Raw genomic sequence first — 23,958 nt, forward strand, 5'->3', positions numbered from 1 at the left:
TCAAATCAATGGTGTGGACCAGAAGGAAGAAACAAACATCCAACCAGAAAAGAATGAAGAAACAAGAACTTGGAAAAATGAGGAGAGGCTTAGGAACCTCCAGGACACCTTGAAACGTTCCAACATCCGAATTATAGGGGTGCCAGAAGGAGAAGAGGAAGAACAAAAAATTGAAAACTTATTTGAACAAATAATGGAGAACTTCCCTAATATGGCAAAGGAAATAGACTTCCGGGAAGTCCAGGAAGCTCAGAGAGTCCCAAAGAAGCTGGACCCAAGGAGGAACACTACAAGTCACATCATAATTACATTACCCAAGATTAAACGCAAGGACCTACGTCCAAGATTACTGTATCCAGCAAAGCTATCATTTAGAATGGAAGGGAGGATAAAGTGCTTCTCAGATAAGGTCAAGTTGAAGAGGCTTATCATCACCAAGCCCTTATTATATGAAATGTTAAAGGGAGTTACCTAAGAAAAAGAAGATCAAAAGTAGGAACAGTAAAAATGACAGCAAACTCACAGTTATTAACGACCACACCTAAAACAAAAACAAGAGCAAACTAGGCAAACAACTAGAACATGAGGGTTGTCAATAAGGGAGTGGGAGGGGGAGAGGGGGTAAAGGTACAGAGAATAAGTAGCATAGATGATAGGTGGAAAATAGACAGGGGGAGGGTAAAAATAGTGTAGGAAATGTAGAAGCCAAGGAACTTATAAGTATGACCCATGGACATGAACTATGGGGGGGAGTGTGGGAGGGAGGGGGGTGGGCAGGATGGAGTGGAGTGGGGGGAGAAGTGGGACAACTGTAATAGCATAATCAATAAATATATTTAAAAAAAAAAAAAAAATAAGGAACTCCAGGAACTGAGGCTGTGATTTCCAGCCTGTCCTGCTGCCCTGACCTGGAGGACAGCAGGTTTCTTTGCCAACCCCCCCCACTCCACCCCCCATCCCCCACCCCCATTGTGGGGCTTGGGTTCTTAGCTTTGGGCTTGTAGTCTAATGGGTTTGTGTGGTTGGGATGAGGAGCAGTAGGAGCCAGCTCAGCGATATCTATACATTGCTGCTGTTAGAGGTGATTTTTACTTCTTCAGATTAAAGATCCAGTTTCTTTAGAAAAAGTGGATGGTACTGTATTTTGCCATGTATAATGCACATCTTTTTGTCCAAATTTTTGAGGGAAAAATAAAGATACATATTCTACATGGGTATAATGATTACATGCCATGGATATAATCTGTGTATAATGCGCACAAAAACACGGTGCACAAAAATATATGGTAATTTCTCTCATCCTAAAGTTATTCCAATTGACAGTAGGAAAAGGGCCAAAAAAGTGGCCCCTTGTCCTGGCTAACAAGTTCAGGGTGTTCGTTTCCACAGTCCTCTCCCACTGTTGTGTCCCCACTGTCTACAGGAGTGAGGAGGCTGTGCCAACACCCAGATGTGGGACGGAAGGAAGGCCTTTTACCTTGCTGACCAAGAGGAGAGGCAACCTCAGGACCTATTCTTTCTCTCTGGGAACACCTGGAGCCCCAGCCCCAGCCAGCACCTCTAACCATACCTCTCAGGGCAGCTGAGGCTCAGATCCTGCTTCCTTTCACATGTAAAGCTTAATCTCCTCCCTGGGACCCCCCTGGGGAAGGGAACGAGAACTCTAGCTACACTGTTTATTCAAGCATTAGCTTTTTGACTTTTTAAAAAATTTTGCATCTCCAGTTCCATGAAGTAGATGGTGGTGTAAATAAAAGCTCAGCGTGTTCATCACAAGTGCCTTGGACTAAAATAAGAGAACGGCAGATAACACCATTGTATTTCTTGTGCACCGCTCTCAGAAAGCAGGCCCTGGGACAGGAAAAAAAAAACAAAAACCCTGCTTAAATGTGGGTGCAGCGACCCCAGCTGACAGCAATGTGGGGCCCTTCAGAGAGGAGCAAGTGGAGCTGGACCTCCTTCAGGATGTTTGAGTTTGCTCCCAAGTTGAGCTTGACACTCCCTGAGCACTTCCCCCCAATACCCCCCATGCCCCCACCCCCGCATACAAATACAGCTACTGCAACTACTGTACCTTCTTTTTATATTCAACTTGAATAAATTATTAAGTATGAACTAACTCTCCCTGGAAAGTACTTATCAACTTTAGGAGGACAGAACCTGGATGATCAATACATTGTGGTCTCAGTCCTTAGCATAAATATTTATTGAACACCACACCACATGCACCAAACGGTGCCATTCACTCTGAGTTGCAGAAAGAGAAGGAAACTTACTCCTTGGTCTCGGAGCTTAGTCTACTTGAAATGGCAACATCAAACAGAAGCATACAACTGCAAAGCACCCAGTGTAAGACAATTCTGGTTTTCAACATGGGGTGCCTGCCTTTGGGTGCAGAGATGCACAGCAGTGATAGGAGTGGAGCCAGTCTTGCTGCAGGTAGCGAGTATCAAGTTGGAATTTGAAAAAAGGAATGGAGGAGGAGGAGAGACTGTGCTCCCAGAGACTCTTGGAAGGAAGCAAGCAGTTGTTTCACTGGAGAAGAAAGGTGGGGATGATGATGTGTGATAGTGAGAGAAGGGCTGAGGCTTTGGAAACACATGCAAGTCTGCCGGGAAGCTTAGCTGCATCTCAGCACAGGAGGCATTAGGATGGTCTTAGGCAGGAGAATTTTTCAGGTGTGATAGTCTGGGCAGCAACACATACAGACTGAACAGAAATGGAGATACTTGTCCTCCCCTACCAGGTAGGCCTCTGTCTGAGGCCACCGAATGCTTTAAAAGCAGCCTACTGTATTTTTATGAACACTAAGCACATGTTAAATACATTCTGAGAGATATACTTCATCAGTAACAAAAATATCTATTCCATGTGGCTATAGTTCCATTTATCCTGATGTTTAAAAAAAACTTTATTTTCAATTATGTGAACTTCATAGCGTTTATTATATAGTATGTTATGGACATTTAATCAATTTGGTTTTTTTAATCTATCAGAATTTCATATGTACAATTAGTAGATATGAAATTTGGGTTATTAATCATGCAGTTCATAATGCCTTCCAACTTCCTTTCTGTTGGCTTAAATGATTTTACCTCTTCATGTTGGGTTTTTCTACGAAGTCAATGGATCCCATTTACTCATAAGTTTATTCAGCAAATATCTGTTTGGCCCTACTATGTTGTTATTGATTTGAAACAAAAACTCAGTATTTCAGTGTGATAGAATTATTTTAGCTGATTTTAATTTCCTTATGATATCTTCGAGTTATTTAAACACATTTTTCATCATTAGTAGCATCTTGGGTGGTTTGCTTAAACCCCTAAGCAAAAGGAAATTGGGAGTTGATGTAGGAAATTTATACCTAAGGACAAAATGTTAATAAACTAAAATCACTTTCCAAAAAAGCTGTTAGTCCATAAAACGTTTTTTTGTGATTTGGAGGGTTTTTCCTTTTTAAAGTTTCCTTTAGTGTGGCTGTAATTTAATGAAAAAGTGTGTCCTTGGAGTGCCCGGCTGTGTGCTGGGATTTTCATGGGAGAGACCAGAAGAGCTGGCGGTCCTGGCGCAACGGGCTCAACCCCTAGCAGGGGCGGGTGCAGCTGGGGTCGTTTCAGGTCCAAGACTGTGTAGATTTATTTATGAAGTGTTAGGAGTGGACTCCATAGCATATCAAGAAAGGGATAAAAGATGTCAAAAGGGACAGTTTAATCTCCAAAATAAGTCCTTTTTATTTTACACCAGCTTAGGGCAGTAACTATGTAGTATTTATCAGTAAAATGTATGTAAGATATCAGTTACTAAGTAACCACCTTTCCTCTGAATCAATCACCCATTTTTTCTCCTCCTCCTGGGGGTGACCCTGTTTTCACTAACAGTCAGTGACTACAACCCAGCAAGTACTTACCTAATTAGGAATATCCAGGGCTTTCCCCACAGCATGCTCTTTCTTAACTGTTGACGGTTAAGCAGCACAGTTAAACATACATCATACTGCCCTGTCCACGAGGCCCTCATAGAAAGAGTTTTTAATATCTGGCCTATAGACATGAAAAATGGAGACAGTTATATGGTATCTTAATACAATAAAGTTTTTATTATATATAGCATTAATTTTTTAGAATGTTGGAGTAACTTTATGACAGACTTCTTTGTTTACTCATTTCCTGATTGTTGGAAATTCATTTTAGGGAAGGATAACTGTCCATGATTTGATTCAGTGGGAGTATAGAACTTTTAAAAAGTGCTCTTACTGGATGCTATCCCACAGGGTCCAGACATGACACTGTTGGTTTTCTTACTAGGTAGCATATTTTTTGGATTTGATGCTCTGGGCTCGAGTGGAGACTGATACATCATTACGTCTCTCACTTTCCACTCATTTCACATTGCTTCAAAGTTAGAAGAGCATAGGTTAGCCTTTGTCCAAGTTATGACACTTGGGTGTTCTAGATATTCTTTATTCATTGGCTGTTGATGTTATTTCTGACAGTTTTGTGAAAATTATTGCTAAACCAGTGGCTCAGGCATAATTCCCATGATTGGTAGAAATAGCTTTATATTATACCCTGTACCATAAAATTAATTTCTGGGAAAGACCACATATATATCTCCAAGCCATCTTTCCCACAATTCACTTTGTATCTTGAATCCCCAAAAGTGCTCTTTCTTTTGAAATCCAGGTTGACTCAAAAGAGGGAAGTGTTAAAAGCCTCAATATAACACAGCCTCTTCACAGATGTGCTTGCAAACCTCCTGAGTCCCTCTGCTGAGTGGCCTCCGCATCAGAACTTCTAAAACTTGGGAGCCAGGAGGATCGCCATGCACCCTTGGGAGCCTGTAACACTGACATGCCCAGCACAGGCCGTCATTCAGTGAGGGGCACTTTCAAAGGCCCTGGTGACGCAGGCATCAAGGTAGATGGTGGGAGATGGCACAGAAGGGCCTTTCTTGCTAGATGTTTCTCTTTCGTTATGTACTTGATGTGACTAGAAAACTGTAATTACCATTATTAATACTTGAAATTTTGTATTCAATGATATTTTGTTACACTCTCATATGTGCAAAAGCTGAGAAAGTGTGTCAATAAGATTAATTCCTAAAAATAGAGTTGGTGAGTCTATCTATCAGTTAGGATTAGGTTAGTCTACGTATCACAGAAAGCCCAAATTTATAAATTATTTTCATGTAAAAGAAGTCTAGGGCTGATACGGCCACTCGAAGGAGTGATTGAGGATCAGTTCCCCCTCTATTCTGTCCCACAATAGCTGGTAGTGGGGTTTTGTTTTTTTTTTTTTTTAAACACAAATTTGTTGTCCTGGAGGCTAGACGTCCAAAATTAAAGGGTTGACAGGATTGTGTTCCCCCTGAAGGCTCTGGAGGGGGGTCCTTCCTTGCCTTAGCAGGCAGTTTTTGTCCTCATGGCCAATCTAGATGTAGGCCAACAGGAGGAAGAAAGCAGAACAAAGGGACTCTCATCTGTGTCAGCTGCCTTTAAACAGTCTTCCTGAGAGTTCATGGAATTCTTTCACTTACATGTCCTTGGCTAGAACTAAGTCACATGGCCATCTCTAACTTCAAGGAAGGCTGGGGAATTCAGCCTCTTTTTCTGGGCAGCCATGTGCCAAGCTAAAAGTCAGCATTTTGTTAATAAGGAAGAGGAGGAGAATGGAGTAGACTGTTGCCACTAGGTTACAGGTTATATTCAGTTTTAATATCAGTAGGTTAAACCTCACCCAAGGATATGCTTACTGATTTTTTTTTTTTTTTGAGAGAGAGAGAAAGAGGAAGGGACACACAGAGAAAGAAACATCAATGTGAGAGGAAAAACATCAATTGGTTGCCTCCCGTATGCGCCCCTACCAGGAATTGAACCTGTAACCCAGGCCCTGACTGGGAGTTGAACCCATAACCTTTTGGTGTACCAGACCATGCCCCAACCAACAAAGCTACCTGGCCAGGGCTGCTATTATTATTTTTAAAAGTTTTCACCCACTTAATACTTTCTTCAGTTAATCCAAATGTTTATTTTCCCACAATTACAAAAAAATCCTGGGTCTTAATTAAAATAAATGTTCTCTTCTACTGTATTTGAATTGTGTAGTCCACATGAAGCATGAGTACATTTCCTAATTAAACTAATAAAATCCACATTTTGACCTTTTAAGCACTTTTGAAGTTTAAGGCAGACAACTTAATTTATTTGCATCTGATACTTTATTTACTGTGACTTTTCAATGCAAAAGGTAGATTTCCTTGGCGATGGAGAACCTGGAAACAGAGTGTCTGCCTCTGCGCTAGACTTCCTGGATTGAATTACAGGTGCTAACTTTATTTAGCATGGTTTAGTTTGAAAGAGAAAATAAGATGGGGGGTTTCATTTATCCTTTCAAGAAAATGTACTGAGAGTCTTCCATGTGTCAGGCACCTGCAACATAGAAAAAGAGATGTAGTTGTGCTTTATTTTACTATTTAATGCTTCCCTCTTCTTCTCATATGAGCTTATGATTTCTCCACATTTTTATCTACTTTTTCTCCCCAAGAAATATTTTAATAATCATTACCAAACATAGTACCACATAAAAGAGCTGTCAGGGAAGACAGAAAGCCATAGGACATTTTTAATGTCCAAGTAGTATCTAAATTTTAAGCCTTTATTTTTCCTATTTTTAGACTATTTACATTTTTTCTATTTATAGGCTTAGATAGACAAAGTAAAACCTATTCAATGTAGTAAGAATACCTCACTGTAGCTTGACTTGGTGTTTTTTAAATGATGGCTTTTGCTGAGTTCTTTTGGCAGCTACTCTAGACTGAAAGCCCTAAAAATTGATTGCTTGCAGATTATTGCTAATCGTTCCTTTTTTTATGCAGCCTTTGCCACCCAGCCCAGGCTGGGGTCACTGTAAAATGTTAGTATCTGGAGTGCCTACCATTCAAGTGGGTGAGTTGACTTTAATTTACTCTTGGATGTCTGCATTCTTTTCCACATATGTCCACAAATAGCATCAGAGTAAATTAACGTAACTTCCTGATTGATGTGAAGAGAACCAAAGAAAGATTGCTGTGTGTGGTGGCCAGAATACCACACAGTGTGCGCAGAGTAAAACTGCTGGCCCGTTTTATAGTGCTTTAATTGATAATTATTTCTCAAAGAGCACATTATTTGGCCATGTGGCAACAATCCAGTACCATTCCAGAGGCATTGGGCCTGTAGGTGCATGTGAACACTACAGTAAATATATGCCTCTTTTTGCCAAGAATGGAAGTAGGTTATCCAAGAGGAAAGGGGAGGGAAAAGAAAATACCAATTTCCTATGTACCAGAACATGTCTGGCTGGTACTTAGAAAGTATAGAGCATGAAATCTTATAAGGTTTTTATATTTTATAATGGAGTCTACTGGTTCATATTTTGTAAGCTAGAAAATTATTTTCTTTTGGGAACTCAGAGAGTACATGCATGCATTTGTTCTTGGTTCATGGGAACTGCCCAGTCCACCTTCATTTTTGAAGGTCTAAGGCTGCTAAATACTGCCAGAGGAATAAAGATAGCGTATGTGGGAGAGCTAAAATGGGGGGAATCCTGGCTTTTCACATAGGACAGCAACAAAATCACAAAGTACTGCCTTTATGACCTTGTGGCAAGGAGAAAGACCTTAACAGCATTTGTATCACGGTTAAATTTGGGGCAGCCCATAGCCACGTCAAGGGAACCAAGGAGAACATCATCCCTGAGAATGGCCCAGAGCTCCATAGCAGAGGTCTGGACCCTGCAGAAAGACAACAAATGTTATTGAGAAGCCTGGTGTATGACGGGGAGGGAGATGGGAAGGGTGGACGTAACATGGAGTAGTCTGTGTCTGGTAGACCAAGGAAGGCAAGAAGAGACAAACCTAAACCCCCAGTTTACTCAGCTCTGCTGTTGACAAGCAGACCGCAACATTGAGCAGCATCTGAAAAAGATGGTGACTGGTGCAGATGGAACACTGCAAAGTGACTGTGTCAGGGAGCTCTTCCACCACCCTGCTACCACCCCTTTTATGAATGGTTTGTTTTCATAAAGCCTTGTGGGTCTTCAGCAGAGCCAGGTCAGAACATTCAAAGTGCTGGAGCCATGTGTCCCTGCCTGTCCTACTTGTGACCTCATCTTTCTCTTCCCCATTATCTTGTGTTCCTTCTCGTTTACATAGGGATAGAGAAAAAAGTTACCTAGAGATGACTTGCCCAGTCTCATCTCTTGCAGTTAATGAAAGTCCAGTGGCAGTAGACTGTCTGGAATTGCAAGGGCCTGAGATTTGACCTTTACTAGCCTTGAAGCTTTTGGGTGAAGGGCAAAGGAATTTATCATTGACCCACGTCACAGCAAGCGGCACTAACAGCAGCATGTTATGCATTTGTTCTCTCCTTGCCCCCAAGTCCACGGGCATGACAGAGGTGGCTGATGCCCAGGTCCCTCTCTGTTTCCGGAGAGGAAACGTGAGTTTAGGGGTCCTAATCTTTTGTAATAGGAAATAAGTGTATCTGCCCTTTGCTCTAGAGGGAGACACTATCTTTCAAGGCTGTTCACTATGCAAATGCCAAACATCCTTGAAAGATAGTCCAGGATGGAGGACCATTAGTACTTTGCTTGCAAAACGTGCAGAAACACTGGAGACTCATGGAGAATTATCTCCCAACTTGGATTTGTTAACCTTGTAAGAAGTTTATGCGACTGACTTTTCTAACCACAAATTAACATCAGGATTCAGCTGTCTGTCTTATTTGGGAAGACTGCTGAGGTCAGGCCTGTTTGAAGGAACCTGATTAACTTATTTCTGGAAAAACAGCTAATACAGGGTAATATTGTTCCACATGATGCCCCAGAGTTGGAAGGGTGTTACTTGAAGTTACTTTTGAGCCTGAAGATGGCTTAGCAACATCTGTTCCTGTGTGTTTTCCCTCCTTGTCTTGATGCGAAGGATTTGATTTCATTGGGTCACCTATGTACAGTGATTTGTTCAGCCTTGTCGTGCTGAGCGCTCACACACACATACCCTATTTTAGCAAATGAACAACCTGGCTAAGGGGAGAGAGTTGGAAATGTGGGTTCCAGAAGTTGAGGGAGAAAATCTAAGGGCCAAACCTGCCAAATCAGACTCAAACAAGGAGGCAGCCGTGAAGCCAGGGGTCCTCCGTCCTCAGGAATGGCCTTGGAATCACTGGCAGCTAGTGTGTGGGGACCCTTGAGTCCGGTAGCACTGTGACATTTGCTGGTTGAGGAGTGGGCTCACCGCCCCCACCCTCGACTCCACCACACTTTGATCTCTTCCTCTTAAGCCCTTCTGTCTCCTAAAGTGTCCTGCAGCCATAAACAGGGTCTAAAAGATCTGTCTCCTAAATTCTTTTATCCCTCAAAACACTCAGTTACAGGAATTTTTTGGTCCTGTTATATATTCAGCTCCTATAGTCTCATATGTGACTATTCTTGCCTTTTGGGTAAGAGATATTACACTACTGATGCTTGTGCTTCCTCTCTCTTCAGTGCTTTGAAGCTTACCTGGCAGTGGACATAAAGTAGATTAGAGCCCAGTGCAGATTAGTGCTAAAATACTGCATTTTTGTCACCTTCTTTAGAAAAACCGATTTATCTCATGCACATTTAACCTGCTTCATTCATTATAGTTTGGGGAATAGTGCTAGTTTTAACTAGCACATTTGGGATCATCCAGATTATAAATCGAAATGCACTACTGTCTGAATGACTCAATGAATGTGCGTGTAAGTTTTTTGTTTGTTCTTTGTTTTCAGAAAAACAGTGTCTGGTTCTTTAGTCAGTGGAAAATGTCCTCTCTGTTCCTTATTTGATCGTGTTATGTGGACTTTTGAGCTGTCTGGTGCTCATCTGTGTGAGTAATTGGCACTCAGAGTATCCTGGAACAAATGGTTGGTTCACTTGGCATTTAGCAATATCATTATATTGGTCATCAGCTACTTTCGCATCCTGTGGTTTTAAACAAGAAGAAATCTTGCAAAACCAGTAGAGTGAAATGCTGCTGCACATTCAGGTGAGGTTCCTCAGCAGGCTCCTTATTAGCTGAATTTCATGGGGGCCTAGAGAGTTCTGTAGGCCTGGGTCATTTTGCAGAATTGACTTTGGTATTTTTTATTCCCATAAAGAGAAAGTCCATCGGTTGAGCCACCATGAGATACTCTGTTACGCAGCGTTTACTTTCTTTGTTTCTTTCACCAGTAACACCTTGATGTTGATGGCTGTTAGTATAATTAACATGGACACTTGGAAGATAGCCTGCTTCCAAATGCATATACACTTAAACCTATTTTGTAAATGCTAGCCCAAACTTCTTCCTTCCCTAGCTGAAAAAATGTGCCTCCAACCCTCCCAGTCTTTCCAGGGTGTGGGCCTGTGTGTGACTGTGCCCACACACTGGCGTATATTTTAGAGATACCAGAAAGAAATTAGTTGCTCTTGAAATAACAAGACAGAAAAGAACAGTGTTTCTGAGCCATAACATCCGAAGAGCTGGAAACAGTTGTGTTTGTATGTGTGATGCTAAAGCCAGTGAATTTCATGTGAAAGAAGGGATTGCAAACTAAGAACAGAAAAAGCAGTTTTCCTAGATTTCAGATGTCAAACTCTGAAACTGTTTCACTCGCCCACTCAGCACCTCCACATTTATCCCTTTCGTGTGTTGCATTGTCAGTGATTTCTGTTTTTGCGTGTTTTGATGCCAGAAGACAAATAATAAGATTGCATGTACATGCAACCTTAGAGCAATTTTCTACCAGTTTTTGATTGAGGTTAAACAGAAGCATCCTGGTCATGCTGTCAGTTGGCAGGCAAAGGCATCACATTTTAAAATTCACATAGTTTTAAGGTGAGCTCATCTTTTCTGGCTCAATAATAAACTAATTACATATATTAAATAGTATAGAGCTAAGTCCCTGTTTCAGATTAAGCCTCATAATGGCAAGGTCCAGGCCAAAGCAGACATTTGCCTCATGTCTCTGGCTGGAGGACCCAGAGCATAGTGCCAGCTGTTCGAGGGCCTGTCAGGTAGTACTGGCCTGCCACAGCCCTGGGTCAGGGCCCCCTGTGTACAGGGCGCCAGACATGCCACGGAGGAAGGCCTGGATACCTAACAGTTCGTGGCAATAATCTTGTTTGGTCATTCCCTAAAAAATGTGATCCCAGGTCAAGTTAGGCTGTGCCCATGGTGTCCCTTCTGGGGTGTGTCTGAGAAAAAAAGGTTTCATTTCTAAAAAATGATCTGGTTCCCACCAGGCTTGCTTCATGGCTCATCATTTTTACCTTCTCCCTCCCTTTGGTGATCCTCAGGACAATGTGTGGAAACTTAGAGGTGGGAACATTAGTCAGTCACCGATTGTTGTCTTTCAAGCTTCTCGTTGCTTGGTCACCTGTTCATGGTACCTCTCTCTCCGTAAGCAGTTGGGTGACTTCAGAGGGACACAGTGCAGTGGTGAGAGCTTTGCTTTTGGAGTTAGCCTCTGGTTTGATTTCTAGCACCACTGCTACTAGACAAGTTACTTAACTTTTCTGCACCTTAGTTTCCTCCCAAAAGGCTTGTCATGAAAATAAAATGCGATCAGATAGGGCAAGCACCGAGCATTGGCCCTGCTAGGCACCAAACACATTAACTTCCTTCAGACTGTAGGTGAAAGACTCTGTTTTGTATTCGTCTTGTTCCCTATGTGCTTGCTTGGAGGAAACTTAAAACTAAGGTGTGTTACCTGTGGTTTTGAGTATGCCTGGGAGGGCTCCGGGCCAACCTCATTACCCAGATGAGAAGGGAATCGCCTCTTTACCCTGGGTGGATGCTTGACTGTTCAGCCAAGTCCTTGCTTCTACCAAGTAGCCCACACGCTGTCATTTTGCCCTTCTTCCCCTCTCTTATTGTAGAGAACCTGAAGCTTACTTATTAGACCACATTGTCTTGGTTTCGGAAATTGGGTTGTATAGTTGAAGTTAACACCCAAGGATGAAACTAGTCGACTTTAAAACAACCTAGATACTACTTTACAGTTTACAATGGAAGCGTTCTTCCATTTTCACTCATGTGAGGATCCCTCACAGGCTCAGGTTTTACAGCATCTCACTTAAAAGTGTCATTCAGCTGCTGTCCCCTTCCCACTAATTCCTTGATTGGAACAAATATTTTTTGAGCACTTGACACGTACCAGGCCCCATGGTAGGTGCTAAAGCTATAAGAAGATAGGTATCTGGTTTTAGAGAGTTTAATATGAGTTAGAGGAGACATTCTGTATTTCTCAAGTTATAAAGCAAGGCAGACTGAAGATGAATGGAGGGATAGAAGGAACATATTACTCATCCTCTGTGGTCCCTGCACTTTATCCTTTCAGTTGATAACGGTAATCTAGACATTGGTATTAATGCTTCTGGATTACTGTTACACCTCAAGGTCAGGAGATCTGAGTTTGTCTTAGCTCATCTGCCACTTACTAGCTGATTGAATTCAGGTATGTGCCTCTTTGGTCCTCAGTTTCTTTCACTGTAAAGTTTAGGCTGCTTATTACTACTAGATAGGATTCTACTTTCCCCCATTACTTTTTACTGAATTTCCCACCCTGGTCACTTGTGTCAGGAAAGTGATTAAAAACTCTGATGTAGTCCTGAATTCTGGATATAGATTGACAGTGTACTTTCATCCTCTCCATTTCTGCCCACAAGTTTTCAAACTGGAAAAGCTTGCAGATTTCTTTTTAAAAACCTAAGTGAAAATTTTGTTAATAATAAAACTGTTTCTGTCCTGCTTCGTTTTACTCTGCAGGATCAGCTTTAACAATGTTCTGTAATTTCATGGCTTTTAACCCTTTGAAGCATCCATTTTGTTTGTCTGCCCGTTGTGATCTTCAGAGGGAATTTAGTAGCATGTGTTTGCTGATCCCTTCTGGGAAGGAGAGACAGACTGAGTAAAGTCAGGGAAGAAGCTTGGGGAAAGGTAGGGGGACAAATACTGCGGCTTTAACCTGCCTTCTGGAGACTGTGATTCGGTTGATTTCAAGTCCTTAGCTGCTGCTTCCTCAGTCTGTGGGGGAAAGGATGTGGGGCTGGAAGTAGGAGGGTGTCGGGGGAGGGGAGGGTGCTGCAGGGAGTGGGTGTGGGCAGAGGTTGCAAGGCTGCCAGGGTTCTCAGTGTGCCGGAAGTGCAGGTTTGGCTGTGGGGAATGGAATGTTCCCTCTTGCCCTCCAAGAGCAGAAACAGCTGTGGAAGCGCTTGAAAAGAAGATTGCTAAATGAAAAAAAAAATTAATACAAAAATAAAACCCACACTGGAAAACCCAACAAAATTGTGCGTAACAGAGTGAGAGCTCTTTAAGAGAACTTTCTTCCCACCTAGGATCTGTTTTTCAGTTGCGGCAGGGCAGATTGTCTGCCCAGCCTTTCCTCTCCTAAGAAAGCCTTGTGTGTCTCATTTTGTTTGGACAGAAAATGGGTTCATTATGCTGATCACAAGATGATTATTATTTTAGTTCTCCTAATGAGGGGCCAGAACCTGTCGTTTACCGCATGAAAACTTGAAACAAATACTGGTTTTCAAAGGAGATCTCTGTTAGTAGAGGATTATTGTCAGCAAATTTAGCGGAAATCTTGTTTGTAGTTGGAAATTTAATCCTTCAGCCAAGTTCCCGACAGTATTTATTTTAGAACATCATCTTTTTAAAATAACTCCCTTAATGGTTTAAACTTTTAGTATTTTAGGCAAGGATAAGACTGAGAGCCAGCCTGGAACTTGTCTTACACATCAGGGTTGATTGTGCAATCTTTTATGTGAGTGTTTATTTTAAGTGTTCTTCTGAGTCTGAAAGGCTTGTTTGGCTATTGTAGCTGGTATTTCATATAGTTAGAAATAATAACTTTTCTGGTTTCAAGTCTGTTTAGTGCCATCATACTTTATATACTTGCTTTTAAAGAATAAGTTAGCCAGCCCCAAAGTAGATAAAAATCTAGTGGAAGAGGGCAAGCCAGCCTTGGAGCTAACGACTAATGACCTGCGGCTCCCTCAGATGGAGCCCATGCTGGGCCTTTGCAGCGCCCACCCCCAGGGTCTTTGCTCTGAGCACAAGGAGGCAGTGCTTTGTCCGATCCAGGAACGAGAAACTGTGTGGTTGTTATTTTCATTCTTGAGGCTCTCTGAATATGTAGTTTGGTTCTCAGGGACGTTCATGAAGTAATACTTCGCTGTATTCCTAACAATGGAAGCTAATAAGTACCTCAGGATTGGGTTATGGCTTTTTTAGTGGTTATTTTTACCCAGTCTTTTGGGGTTTGCATGAAGGATAGTCTATGAAAGGGATTGTGTGAGATCGCATGCTAATTCAGAGAGGCCTCTGAAAATTACAGGGATCAATGATTGTTCTAGCCCATCCCTTCTTCAGCCTACATCAGTCCTACTTTTGTGAAAGTCCACTTGCCCTCTTCTCTGTCCCTGCCGATTCATGCTGGGTGGAGAAGTGGCACAGAGCAGAATGGGTGCCTGTCTAGAAGACAGTTGCAAAGTCAAGGATGCTTCCCCCCACTACCCCTTGCCCTTTTTTTTTTTTTTTTTAAGAAAAGATATCTGGACCCCAGTGATCTGAAGAATTGCTCTAACTGTCCATTTTACTGTGCACATACAATCTCTGACCCCAGTTCTCACCCTTAGCTTCTAACTGGTGGACGTTTGGACATAAAGAACATCACCTGTGGGGTGGGGGAAAGGCAGAGAGCTGTACTTGAACAACAATAAAATTAAAAGAACAAGAATATCACCTGTGCTGTGTCACCAGACCTGGGAAAGACTAGGAATCGTGAGATTCTCAGTCACTGGAAGCGTGAGAGGGACATTCCAGCGGTTCTCGCTCTCATTGCACATTAGACTAAACTGAGGAGCTTTGAAAATGTCCATCTACCCAGGCCCTCCGCACGACAATTGAATCAGAATCTTGAGGAGTGTGGGGCGAAAGTGTTGGTGTTTCCCCGGGTGGTTTTCTAATGGGCGGCAGGATGGAGAACTAATATGAAGAGAAACCAGGGCCTCTCCTAGAGAACTGCCTGGGAAAGAATCTGCCATGATACACCAGAGCTTCCCAGACCCTCTCCTGGAGCTGCATCTGGGGTTGCTTTGCTGTGGTGCACCGCACCCCAGCGTTCCCGCGACTTGTAATGACCATTGGACTTACCGCGTGACCTTTCTCTTCTGCAGTTCAGCAGATGCATGCAGTTGAATATAGGCGTTCGGCAGTCTCTTTCTGAATTGTCAGTGCCCAAAGTCAAAGCAGGGAGACCTACTTGAAACGAGGGTCCTGTGTTCAAGGTTGGGGAGTACAGCATGCAAAGGCAGCCCTGTGCCAGTAGTCCCCACTGAGCTCCCTGGTGCAGACCAGGGAGACGCCTGCAGTCTGCCTGGGGGGAAGCAGTGGGTCTGGGTTGGGAGTGGGCAACTGTAACTCTCACTTGGCTGCTTTTGGGGGTGGAGGGCAGAGGAGGAAGAGGCTGTCTTAAAAAAATTAAAAAGGCACAGGCCTTTAAGAGTTAAATTACACAACTCCCTTTTTATTTTTAAAGTCAGTGGATTCCTTGTTGTCGTTGCTGAGAAAGATAAATTGATACCACATGTTGCCTCCAGACAAAACCCTCTCTGTGTTCCCGGGGAAGCACATGCAGCTGGTGTCTGGGTTAGTGGACAGTCTGCACAAGGTAAACACGGTTGGGAAGGGGTTGGAGCTGACATAGGGTAGGAACAGTTAAGAAATTACCAATTACTCCCAACTGGCACAGCACCTTTGAAATACTTTTAAGAGTTAGAAATCTTTTCCTGGAAGGAGCCACCCTCTCACCTTTTGGCTTCAAGTATACGATGCTCGGAAAACAGTAAGTGAGCGTTTGTGATGTCACTGCTTCCGTGTGTGGGATCAGAGCATTTTGTGCTTGGCACACGGATGAATACTTTGCATGCGTAATTTCATTCAATCTTCCCAGAGACCCTAGAGTAACAGAGAGGAGGATTTTATCCCCATTTTCTGAAAGGGCCAACCAAAGTTAAGTCAGTTGTCCAAGGTCACAAGACAAATGCCAGGGCCTGGATTCTCCCTAGGAGCTGGCTCAGATCAAAGCCTGTGATCTTCCTCCAGAGTCACACGCCTCCCTCCCTCTGTTGGCCACCTTAAGCTGCTTGTGTGAATTACCTGCTTTGTGAAGTAGTGGTTGGAATACTTTTTCATTTCAGGCAGCTTCTCTCCAATACCTAATCTAATCCATTTTGGGTCCGTTTGTCTTCACAACCAGTGGCATATATGTAGTGACCGTGTGCACTTTAGCATTAGCAATAAATGTATCATGCAGTAGAAAACTGTCTTCAGCATAGCAAGAAAAGTTAAGTGACAGATTCTGAGGAGGACAGTTCTCTTGATACTAATTTCTTCAAGGAGAGCAAAGCAAAGGGACCTCTAGGCGGTGGTCCACACCAACACAGTCAGCAGCACTGTGAAGTGTGAGTTCCCCCCGCTGCCTCCCCCACACACCTGCTGCACGTGCCTCCTTAAAGGGTCTGGCCCCTGATTGCAGCTGCAATCACACAGGACAGAGATTTGCCTGTTTTGTTACTAATTAACCACCCCTAAAGCATTTCTGCACCTGTGTGGGCCTTGCTTCGGTGTAAATAGTTGAGTAAAAGATACGATTGACATAAAAATAAAATGAAGGTTATTGCTATCTCTTTTTTTTTCTTTCTCTTTTTTCAAGCACACTGTGATGCATTTGCTTTAAGGGTTCCCTATATCTTTGGGCCCAAGTTGGAGAAAAACTGGCATGTTTGTCCCTGATGCTAAAGTTTCTTCCTAAAGATGTTCGCTTACCTGTAATTCATCAGTGCCTGGGGTTCTTAGCAGTGGATTTAAACACCCAGGACTATTCACAGGGTTTGGGGTTGGGGCTATAATAGCTTCTTTGCTCCTTTAGTAAAAGTAAGTGTAATGACAGAATAGCCTGAGCTGTAACCTTGGGAGTCCTGGCTGGTAGTATTTACCCCTCAGCCTGGAGGAAAGCATATTGATAGTACTGTGGCCAGTTAGCATTGCCCGGCTTCACCAGGTATTTCAAAATGTACATTGAGATGTAATTAGAAAAATCAGTCTAATGCTGTCAAAGTGTTACTCCTTTACCTTCACCCCCACACTGATTAAAATTTTAGAAATTTGGACTGTTGGCATGGTATATGAATTAGTGAGAAATCATAGAATCTTATTAATGGTAGTTTTATACTTTAAAATACACACAGTAAATTGGAAGCTAATTTACGGACCCTAATGGAGAGGTCTTTAAAAGAACTTAAACTACAGATCATAAAGATTTTCTAGTTGGTTTATCTGTTTTATAAATATCATTTCTTCACCCCTGGGAATTTTTGTTGTCAGGGAAGTTGGGAAAATATTGCAGTTCTGACATTTCATCTGGCATTTAATTATTTACATTTTTGTGCTTCACCAAAATTGATTCGAATCATGACCTGTGAAGAAAATCAGAATACATGTCTGGCATCTGACCTTGGCAGGGTCTGTGGGGCATTGGAACGGAACAGGGAAAGGACAGAGGGGCCTTAGTTGTTGGCCTTTGTCAGTGCCCCACCTTCGGACTGTGGGTTTTATTAAGTGGAGGGCTGGCCGTCTGTGTGGCTGGGGGCCTGTGAGGATGGTGGGGTGCAGTGTTAATTGTGTTGTCTTAGCAGTGGAACTGGGAGAGCCTGTCTGAGTATAGTGTGGGCCGTGTGCCTTAGGAACTGGATTCTGCTACCAATAACCCCTAAAAAGAAGAGTTGAGCAAAGATTGGACATGGGCGCTAATCACCCATGTAATAAGTTGGGTTTTGCTTCAAAACCCCAGGAAAGTTAACATTGGGTTGGCTGTATGGTACTATCTTCTCCTGAGAGTGAATATTGTGACAGCCAACTCTAAAGAAACACGGACATGGGCTCTCAAGTAAGCCCTCATTTTCAGGTTTGCTTTTCAGAAATACTTTCTTTTAAATTTAAAAAAAAAAAAAACTTTAGGAAAGACCTGCCAAATTATTACCCCTAACTATTTCATAAACAAAAGTACAATAATAAGACTGTGCCTTCGTATCCATTCTTCTTAAATGTTTCTTCCTTCTTTCAGTGTTAGCACAGATAGGGTAAATGGTGACACCTGAATAATTTGGTGACAGACCTTTGAAAGGTTGTAGGAAAAGCATCGGATTGGAGTTGGGAAAACAAATTTCAGTTTGAGTTCTTAGAGACACTAGCTATGTGACCTTTTATAAGTTATTTAATATCTCTCAGCCTGACTTAATATCTTGGTGAGGGCACTGATCCCAGCTTTGCAGGTTTATTGTGAGGATTCGAGACAACGAACCTAAAACCAATGACCCAGTAGCTAGCAGTGCTGAAGTCAGGCAGTCTCTCATTTCTCCGCCCTTGCAGTTAGGGGCCTGGGCCCTGATCCCCTGTGGTTCTGGTCCTGGGTGTGGATCCCAGCCCCTTCACCGGTGCCCTTACAGAAACTTGATTTCTGTTTCCAAGTATTAACCAGCGGTGGCTTGCAGTTTTATAAAATCACTCACGTGCATTTGTTGGGGTTTAGGGTTGCAGTGATAGATGGCCATTAGAAAATCCATACAGGGCATTTTGGAGGTCTGCAAAGTGTTTTATTTTTCCCAGTTGATTTGGAATTGGTGAAACTACAAATACAGTTCAAAAAAGATTGTTTCCCTAAATACTTTTTAAAAGAGGGATAATTGGATATGTATGATTGCTTGTTGATTCAGGGTGTTGGTATGAACTCTTCAAAATCCTGCAGCGAAGGAGCCTGGCCAGGCCAGGAGTAATTGAGCCAGGGTGCATGCTGCCCCCACATAGCCTCAGGACCTGCTTGTGTTTTCACCAGGAAGCTCGAGCCTGCATTTTTATTTAAATGTCTGTTCATCTGAGTACTCAGTATTAGAACCACCTTGCACTCGCCTGTCTTCTAAACCCTCAGAATGAGTTTTAAGAGCATGCTTTATATCTATTTTATTGAGAAAGTGTTTTCCTTTTTAAAGAAATGTAATTTCTGAACCATTAGCAGAGATGTCATTATTCTTTTAAAAACCATAAGAGTGAAAGGGAAGCAGGATATATAGTCTGTTGAGCAGCGTTGTCTCATCAGCTACTCAGCATGTGTTCTTTTCTCAACCGTGTCTTTATGGCCATGGTAGAAATACTGACTCATGACCCATGGTTGCTGGTGCTCATTGCCCAGCCTAAACTGTGGGCCCTCCTTGCATGGGAGCATACACATGGGAAGAAACACTGTGTATGTTTTGGGTTATTATGGTAAATGCTGCTGACTTTGTGTTTTAAAAGCATTTGGTAGAACACATGTATTTGTATCCTCTACATAAATACACTTGGTGATTGCCAATTTTTTTTTTAAACTAGGGTAACATTTAGGATTGTTCATATTTAATATATAGCATCAACCAGTATCTTTTGTCCTGCAAATATGAGCTCATCCAGCCTGCAGGTGCTGTTTCAGATGTGGAGAATACTACCAACTCCTCTCTTTTACTGTCTGTGAGGCATTTTACAGGTTAGAATGAACCAGCACCAGGCGGTATCCACCGTGGACTCTGTACCTGATAGAACCAGTAAGAACACCCTGCCTGGGTCGCCTGACAGGTTCCTGAAGTGTATTATCATATAATCATCCTCATGCCATCCCTGTCAGGGAGGGGTGGTTTGGATGTTACGATGGCTATAACGAAGAGGGAGAACTGAAGTTGCTGCAGACAGGTTAAATGATTTGCTCAGGGTTACATGGTTGGTCAGCAACAGATAAAACTGGATGTGGGTCATCCCTTTCAATTGGGCTTATCTACCAAGCCAGGGGAGTTCTTGTAAGATGGGTGTAATCATTAGTGTTTGGGGATATTTTGCCCTATTTCTCTTTTTAAAAAAGTAACCCTTTAAATTCAGAATACTTTTATAGAAAATTTACAAAACTAGTGTAGAGAGCTCTCATATATAAAACATCATTTCCCCTATTGTTAACATACTGTATAGATTTGGTTCATTTGTCACCACTAATTAACCAATATCGATATATTATTATTCACTAAAGTCCATGCTTTATTTAGACTACCTTTGTACCCAGCATCCTTTTTCTGTTCCAGCATCCCACCTAGGGCACCACGTTACATTTAGTCAGCACACTTCCTTAGGTTCCTTGTGGCTCTGGACAGGCGTTTGTCAAATGCCCCTTAATTGGGATTTGTCTGATGTTCTTCTCATGATGAGACTGGGATGATGGATTTGGGAAGGAAGACCACAGAGGAAGGTGCATTTTCATCACGCCATATCAAGAGCAGATATTACCAACATGATATCCCTGTTGGTGCTGCCCATGATCATCCGGCCGAGATAACCGTTGTCAGGTTTTTCCACTACGGTTACTCTGTTTCCTCGTTCCCATGCTGCATGCTGCGGAGGAAGTCAGACCATATGTGCTCAGACCATATTACCCAGTGTGGGGAGTGTCTTGCCTATTTCTGTCAACTCGGCAAATCCTATTCTACATTTTTTTTCTTACACCTGTCAGGTGTGACATTGTAGCTGGAGGAGATGGAGTCATATGTAAAAATTCACACCAGTTCGGAGTTCATTAGAGATGGTTAAGAAATGTAGATGCTGCCTCTAAACTGGCGGGGGAGGGGACCATGAGAGAATAAAATAGCCCCCAGGTGATTAATTACCCTTAGAAAGCCAGGGAGGGTTGTTGCAAAGTGCAGGGAGAGAGTGGTGAGGTAATAAATTACAAATGAGAACTTCAGTATAGGAAATACAATTACAGAAAAGACAACAAAACATAGGAATTTGTGAAAAACAGTGTCAGTGAGCTTATACATTCCCAGCATCTCCTGGATATGAAACCATCTCCCGCCTCCTAAATATGAAACTTGCCATTTATAATGTCATTTAGTTCCAGGCCAAGGAGGGTCATGCCAGTGTTTAAAAATGAGTCTGATTAACTATTCCTTTTTGGTGCTCAGCTTTTGGACCATTCTGGCTCATAGTCCGCATTTTGCCTTCTCTCTCCACAGAACTCTATCCGGCACAACCTATCACTGCACAGCCGGTTCATGCGGGTCCAGAATGAGGGAACCGGCAAGAGCTCTTGGTGGATCATCAACCCCGACGGAGGGAAGAGTGGGAAGGCGCCCCGGCGGCGGGCTGTCTCCATGGACAACAGCAACAAGTATACCAAGAGTCGTAGCCGCGCAGCTAAGAAGAAAGCAGCCCTGCAGACAGCTCCTGAGTCATCAGATGACAGTCCCTCCCAGCTCTCCAAGTGGCCTGGTAGCCCCACGTCACGCAGCAGCGATGAGCTGGATGCATGGACGGACTTTCGCTCGCGCACCAATTCCAATGCCAGCACAGTCAGTAGCCGCCTGTCGCCCATCCTGGCAAGCACGGAGCTAGATGATGTCCAGGATGATGACGCGCCGCTCTCCCCCATGCTCTATAGCAGCTCAGCCAGCCTTTCACCCTCTGGAAGTAAGCCGTGCACAGTGGAGCTGCCACGGCTAACTGACATGGCCGGCACCATGAATCTGAATGATGGGCTGGCCGACAACCTCATGGATGACCTGCTGGATAACATCACACTCCCGTCGTCTCAGCCATCCCCCACTGGAGGGCTCATGCAGCGGAGCTCTAGCTTCCCATACACCACCAAGGGCTCTGGCCTGGGCTCCCCAACCAGCTCCTATAACAGCAGCGTGTTTGGCCCCTCGTCTCTGAATTCCCTGCGCCAGTCTCCCATGCAGACCATCCAAGAGAACAAGCCAGCTACCTTCTCTTCCATGTCACACTATTTTACCCAGACACTCCAGGACCTGCTGTCTTCAGACTCACTCAGCCACAGCGATGTCATGATGACCCAGTCGGACCCCTTGATGTCTCAGGCCAGCACCGCTGTGTCTGCCCAGAACTCCCGCCGGAACGTGATGCTTCGCAGTGACCCAATGATGTCCTTTGCCGCCCAGCCTACGCAGGGGAGTTTGGTCAATCAGAACTTGCTCCACCACCAGCACCAAACCCAGGGCGCTCTCAGTGGCAGCCGTGCCTTGTCGAATTCTGTCAGCAACATGGGCTTGAGCGATTCCAGCGGCCTTGGGTCAGCCAAACACCAGCAGCAGTCTCCCGTCAGCCAGTCTATGCAAACCCTCTCGGACTCTCTCTCAGGCTCCTCCTTGTACTCAACTAGTGCAAACCTTTCCGTCATGGGCCATGAGAAGTTCCCCAGCGACTTGGACCTGGACATGTTCAATGGGAGCTTGGAATGTGACATGGACTCCATTATTCGTAGTGAACTCATGGATGCTGATGGGTTGGATTTTAACTTTGATTCCCTCATCTCCACACAGAACGTTGTTGGTTTGAACGTGGGGAGCTTCACTGGTGCTAAGCAAGCCTCATCTCAGAGCTGGGTGCCAGGCTGAAGGATCACTGAGGAAAGGGGAAGTGGGCAAAGCAGGTCAGTGCCCAATGCTATGGCATAATCATAACAAAGTGGGGATGATTGGGGGAGGCTATCTTTTATTTACCTATAGTTTAAACTTGACTCCACATTGAGAAACTGAGAACTGTGAAGCAGTGGTGCCTGGTGACATGGCTGCCAACCAGTTCATCTCCAACTTTTACCTGCAGAACAAACAGGGCTGTCAGGTGCCCCTTCCCAGAATTTGCTGAGAGCTCAGGAATTTTACTTCCAGTAAAAAGAAGAAACACACACTCATAGATGTCATTCTTCTTTGTGTCTAGTCACCCTTGCTAACATATGACACAGGTCCCCTTACTTGATGGATGGATGAGGATAGAAGGGAAGGGGAGGAAGGTGGGACCTTAACTCACACAAACATCAAGGTTAAGGACCCAACCAGAGGACTTGCTTAGACTCTCAAGTCTAACTCTGCCACTGTCGATCTTTAATGTTACCATTTTATCTTTCTTTCCATTAAAGTAAGGATTTGCAGGTACTCCTAATTTAACTGTAGAATATGTATTCTGGACTCTTTCATACATGATTATTTCCACCAGAAGCAAGATCTGTTAGATTCTTCACCATAGTACTAAGCATCTTTATTAGTATTCAGCCTGTAAACATTTAAAAGAGCAAAAGATTAAATTGGAAACAGAATGTTTTATGTAAGAGCACTTACTCATGTGCTTCGTGTTCCCCAATGTATGAATGGTGTCATATTCTAAACAGAGTGACATGGATTGTGAACAGTGACAGAGACTTTTTAATTGTGGCATTTTAATAGTGTTGGAATCATAAAGATCACGCAACATGATGTGATAAGAAAAGCATTTGATTGGAATCAGAAGTTGAGTGTTCTGTCCCCTTCTACTTTCTGGCTGCTACTGAGAGTGTGTCACTTAACCCCTGGGCCTCCATTTCCAGCTTTATAAAATGAGGCTGATAGCCCCTGTTAACTTTCCAGGGTTATTGCAAGAATCAGATGCACTGAGGTATGTGAAAGGGCTTTGTAGAACTGCAGCAGCTGAAATGTGTACCGTATAAATTTAGTAAACATACTGATTGACAGATGAGTAAGGAAGCTCAACGAGGTTAAGTAGTTTGTCCAGGGGCACACAGCTGGACCCAGAATCCATATTTCTTGAATGGCTTGAACCATAATAGTTCTTTATAATTTTATCTGGATAGTAAAAACTGGGAAGTGCTTTGAACTGGAGCCAGAGTAGCAGAAAATAGACAAGCTTCTCCCAAAACTCACCTCCTCAAGAAGTAAGATGAGCCCTGAGGTCTTCGGCTAACAGGTTTGCACCCGCAGATCCTTCCGTGGTGAAGGGTTCTGCTCTGTGCTTCAGCTGCTTTATTTTTTGTAAGCTTCTTATACCCTC

General features: G+C 43.3%; 1 protein-coding gene across 2 annotated transcripts in view; it reads left to right on the forward strand.

The window, feature by feature from the left end:
- The window catches only part of FOXO3 (forkhead box O3), a 109,978-nt gene that overhangs the window by 69,905 nt on the left and 16,115 nt on the right, over positions 1–23,958 (forward strand). For both annotated transcript variants that reach the window (XM_024551787.3, XM_053913848.1), the window contains one exon: positions 21,132–22,567. In XM_024551787.3, the coding sequence (XP_024407555.2) occupies positions 21,132–22,532 (1,401 nt within the window). In that variant the 3' untranslated portion in view covers positions 22,533–22,567. The remainder of the gene's footprint in view (positions 1–21,131; positions 22,568–23,958) is intronic.

This window comes from Desmodus rotundus, chromosome 11 (assembly GCF_022682495.2).
Source record: "Desmodus rotundus isolate HL8 chromosome 11, HLdesRot8A.1, whole genome shotgun sequence".
In the NCBI taxonomy this organism is placed as follows: domain Eukaryota; kingdom Metazoa; phylum Chordata; class Mammalia; order Chiroptera; family Phyllostomidae; genus Desmodus; species Desmodus rotundus.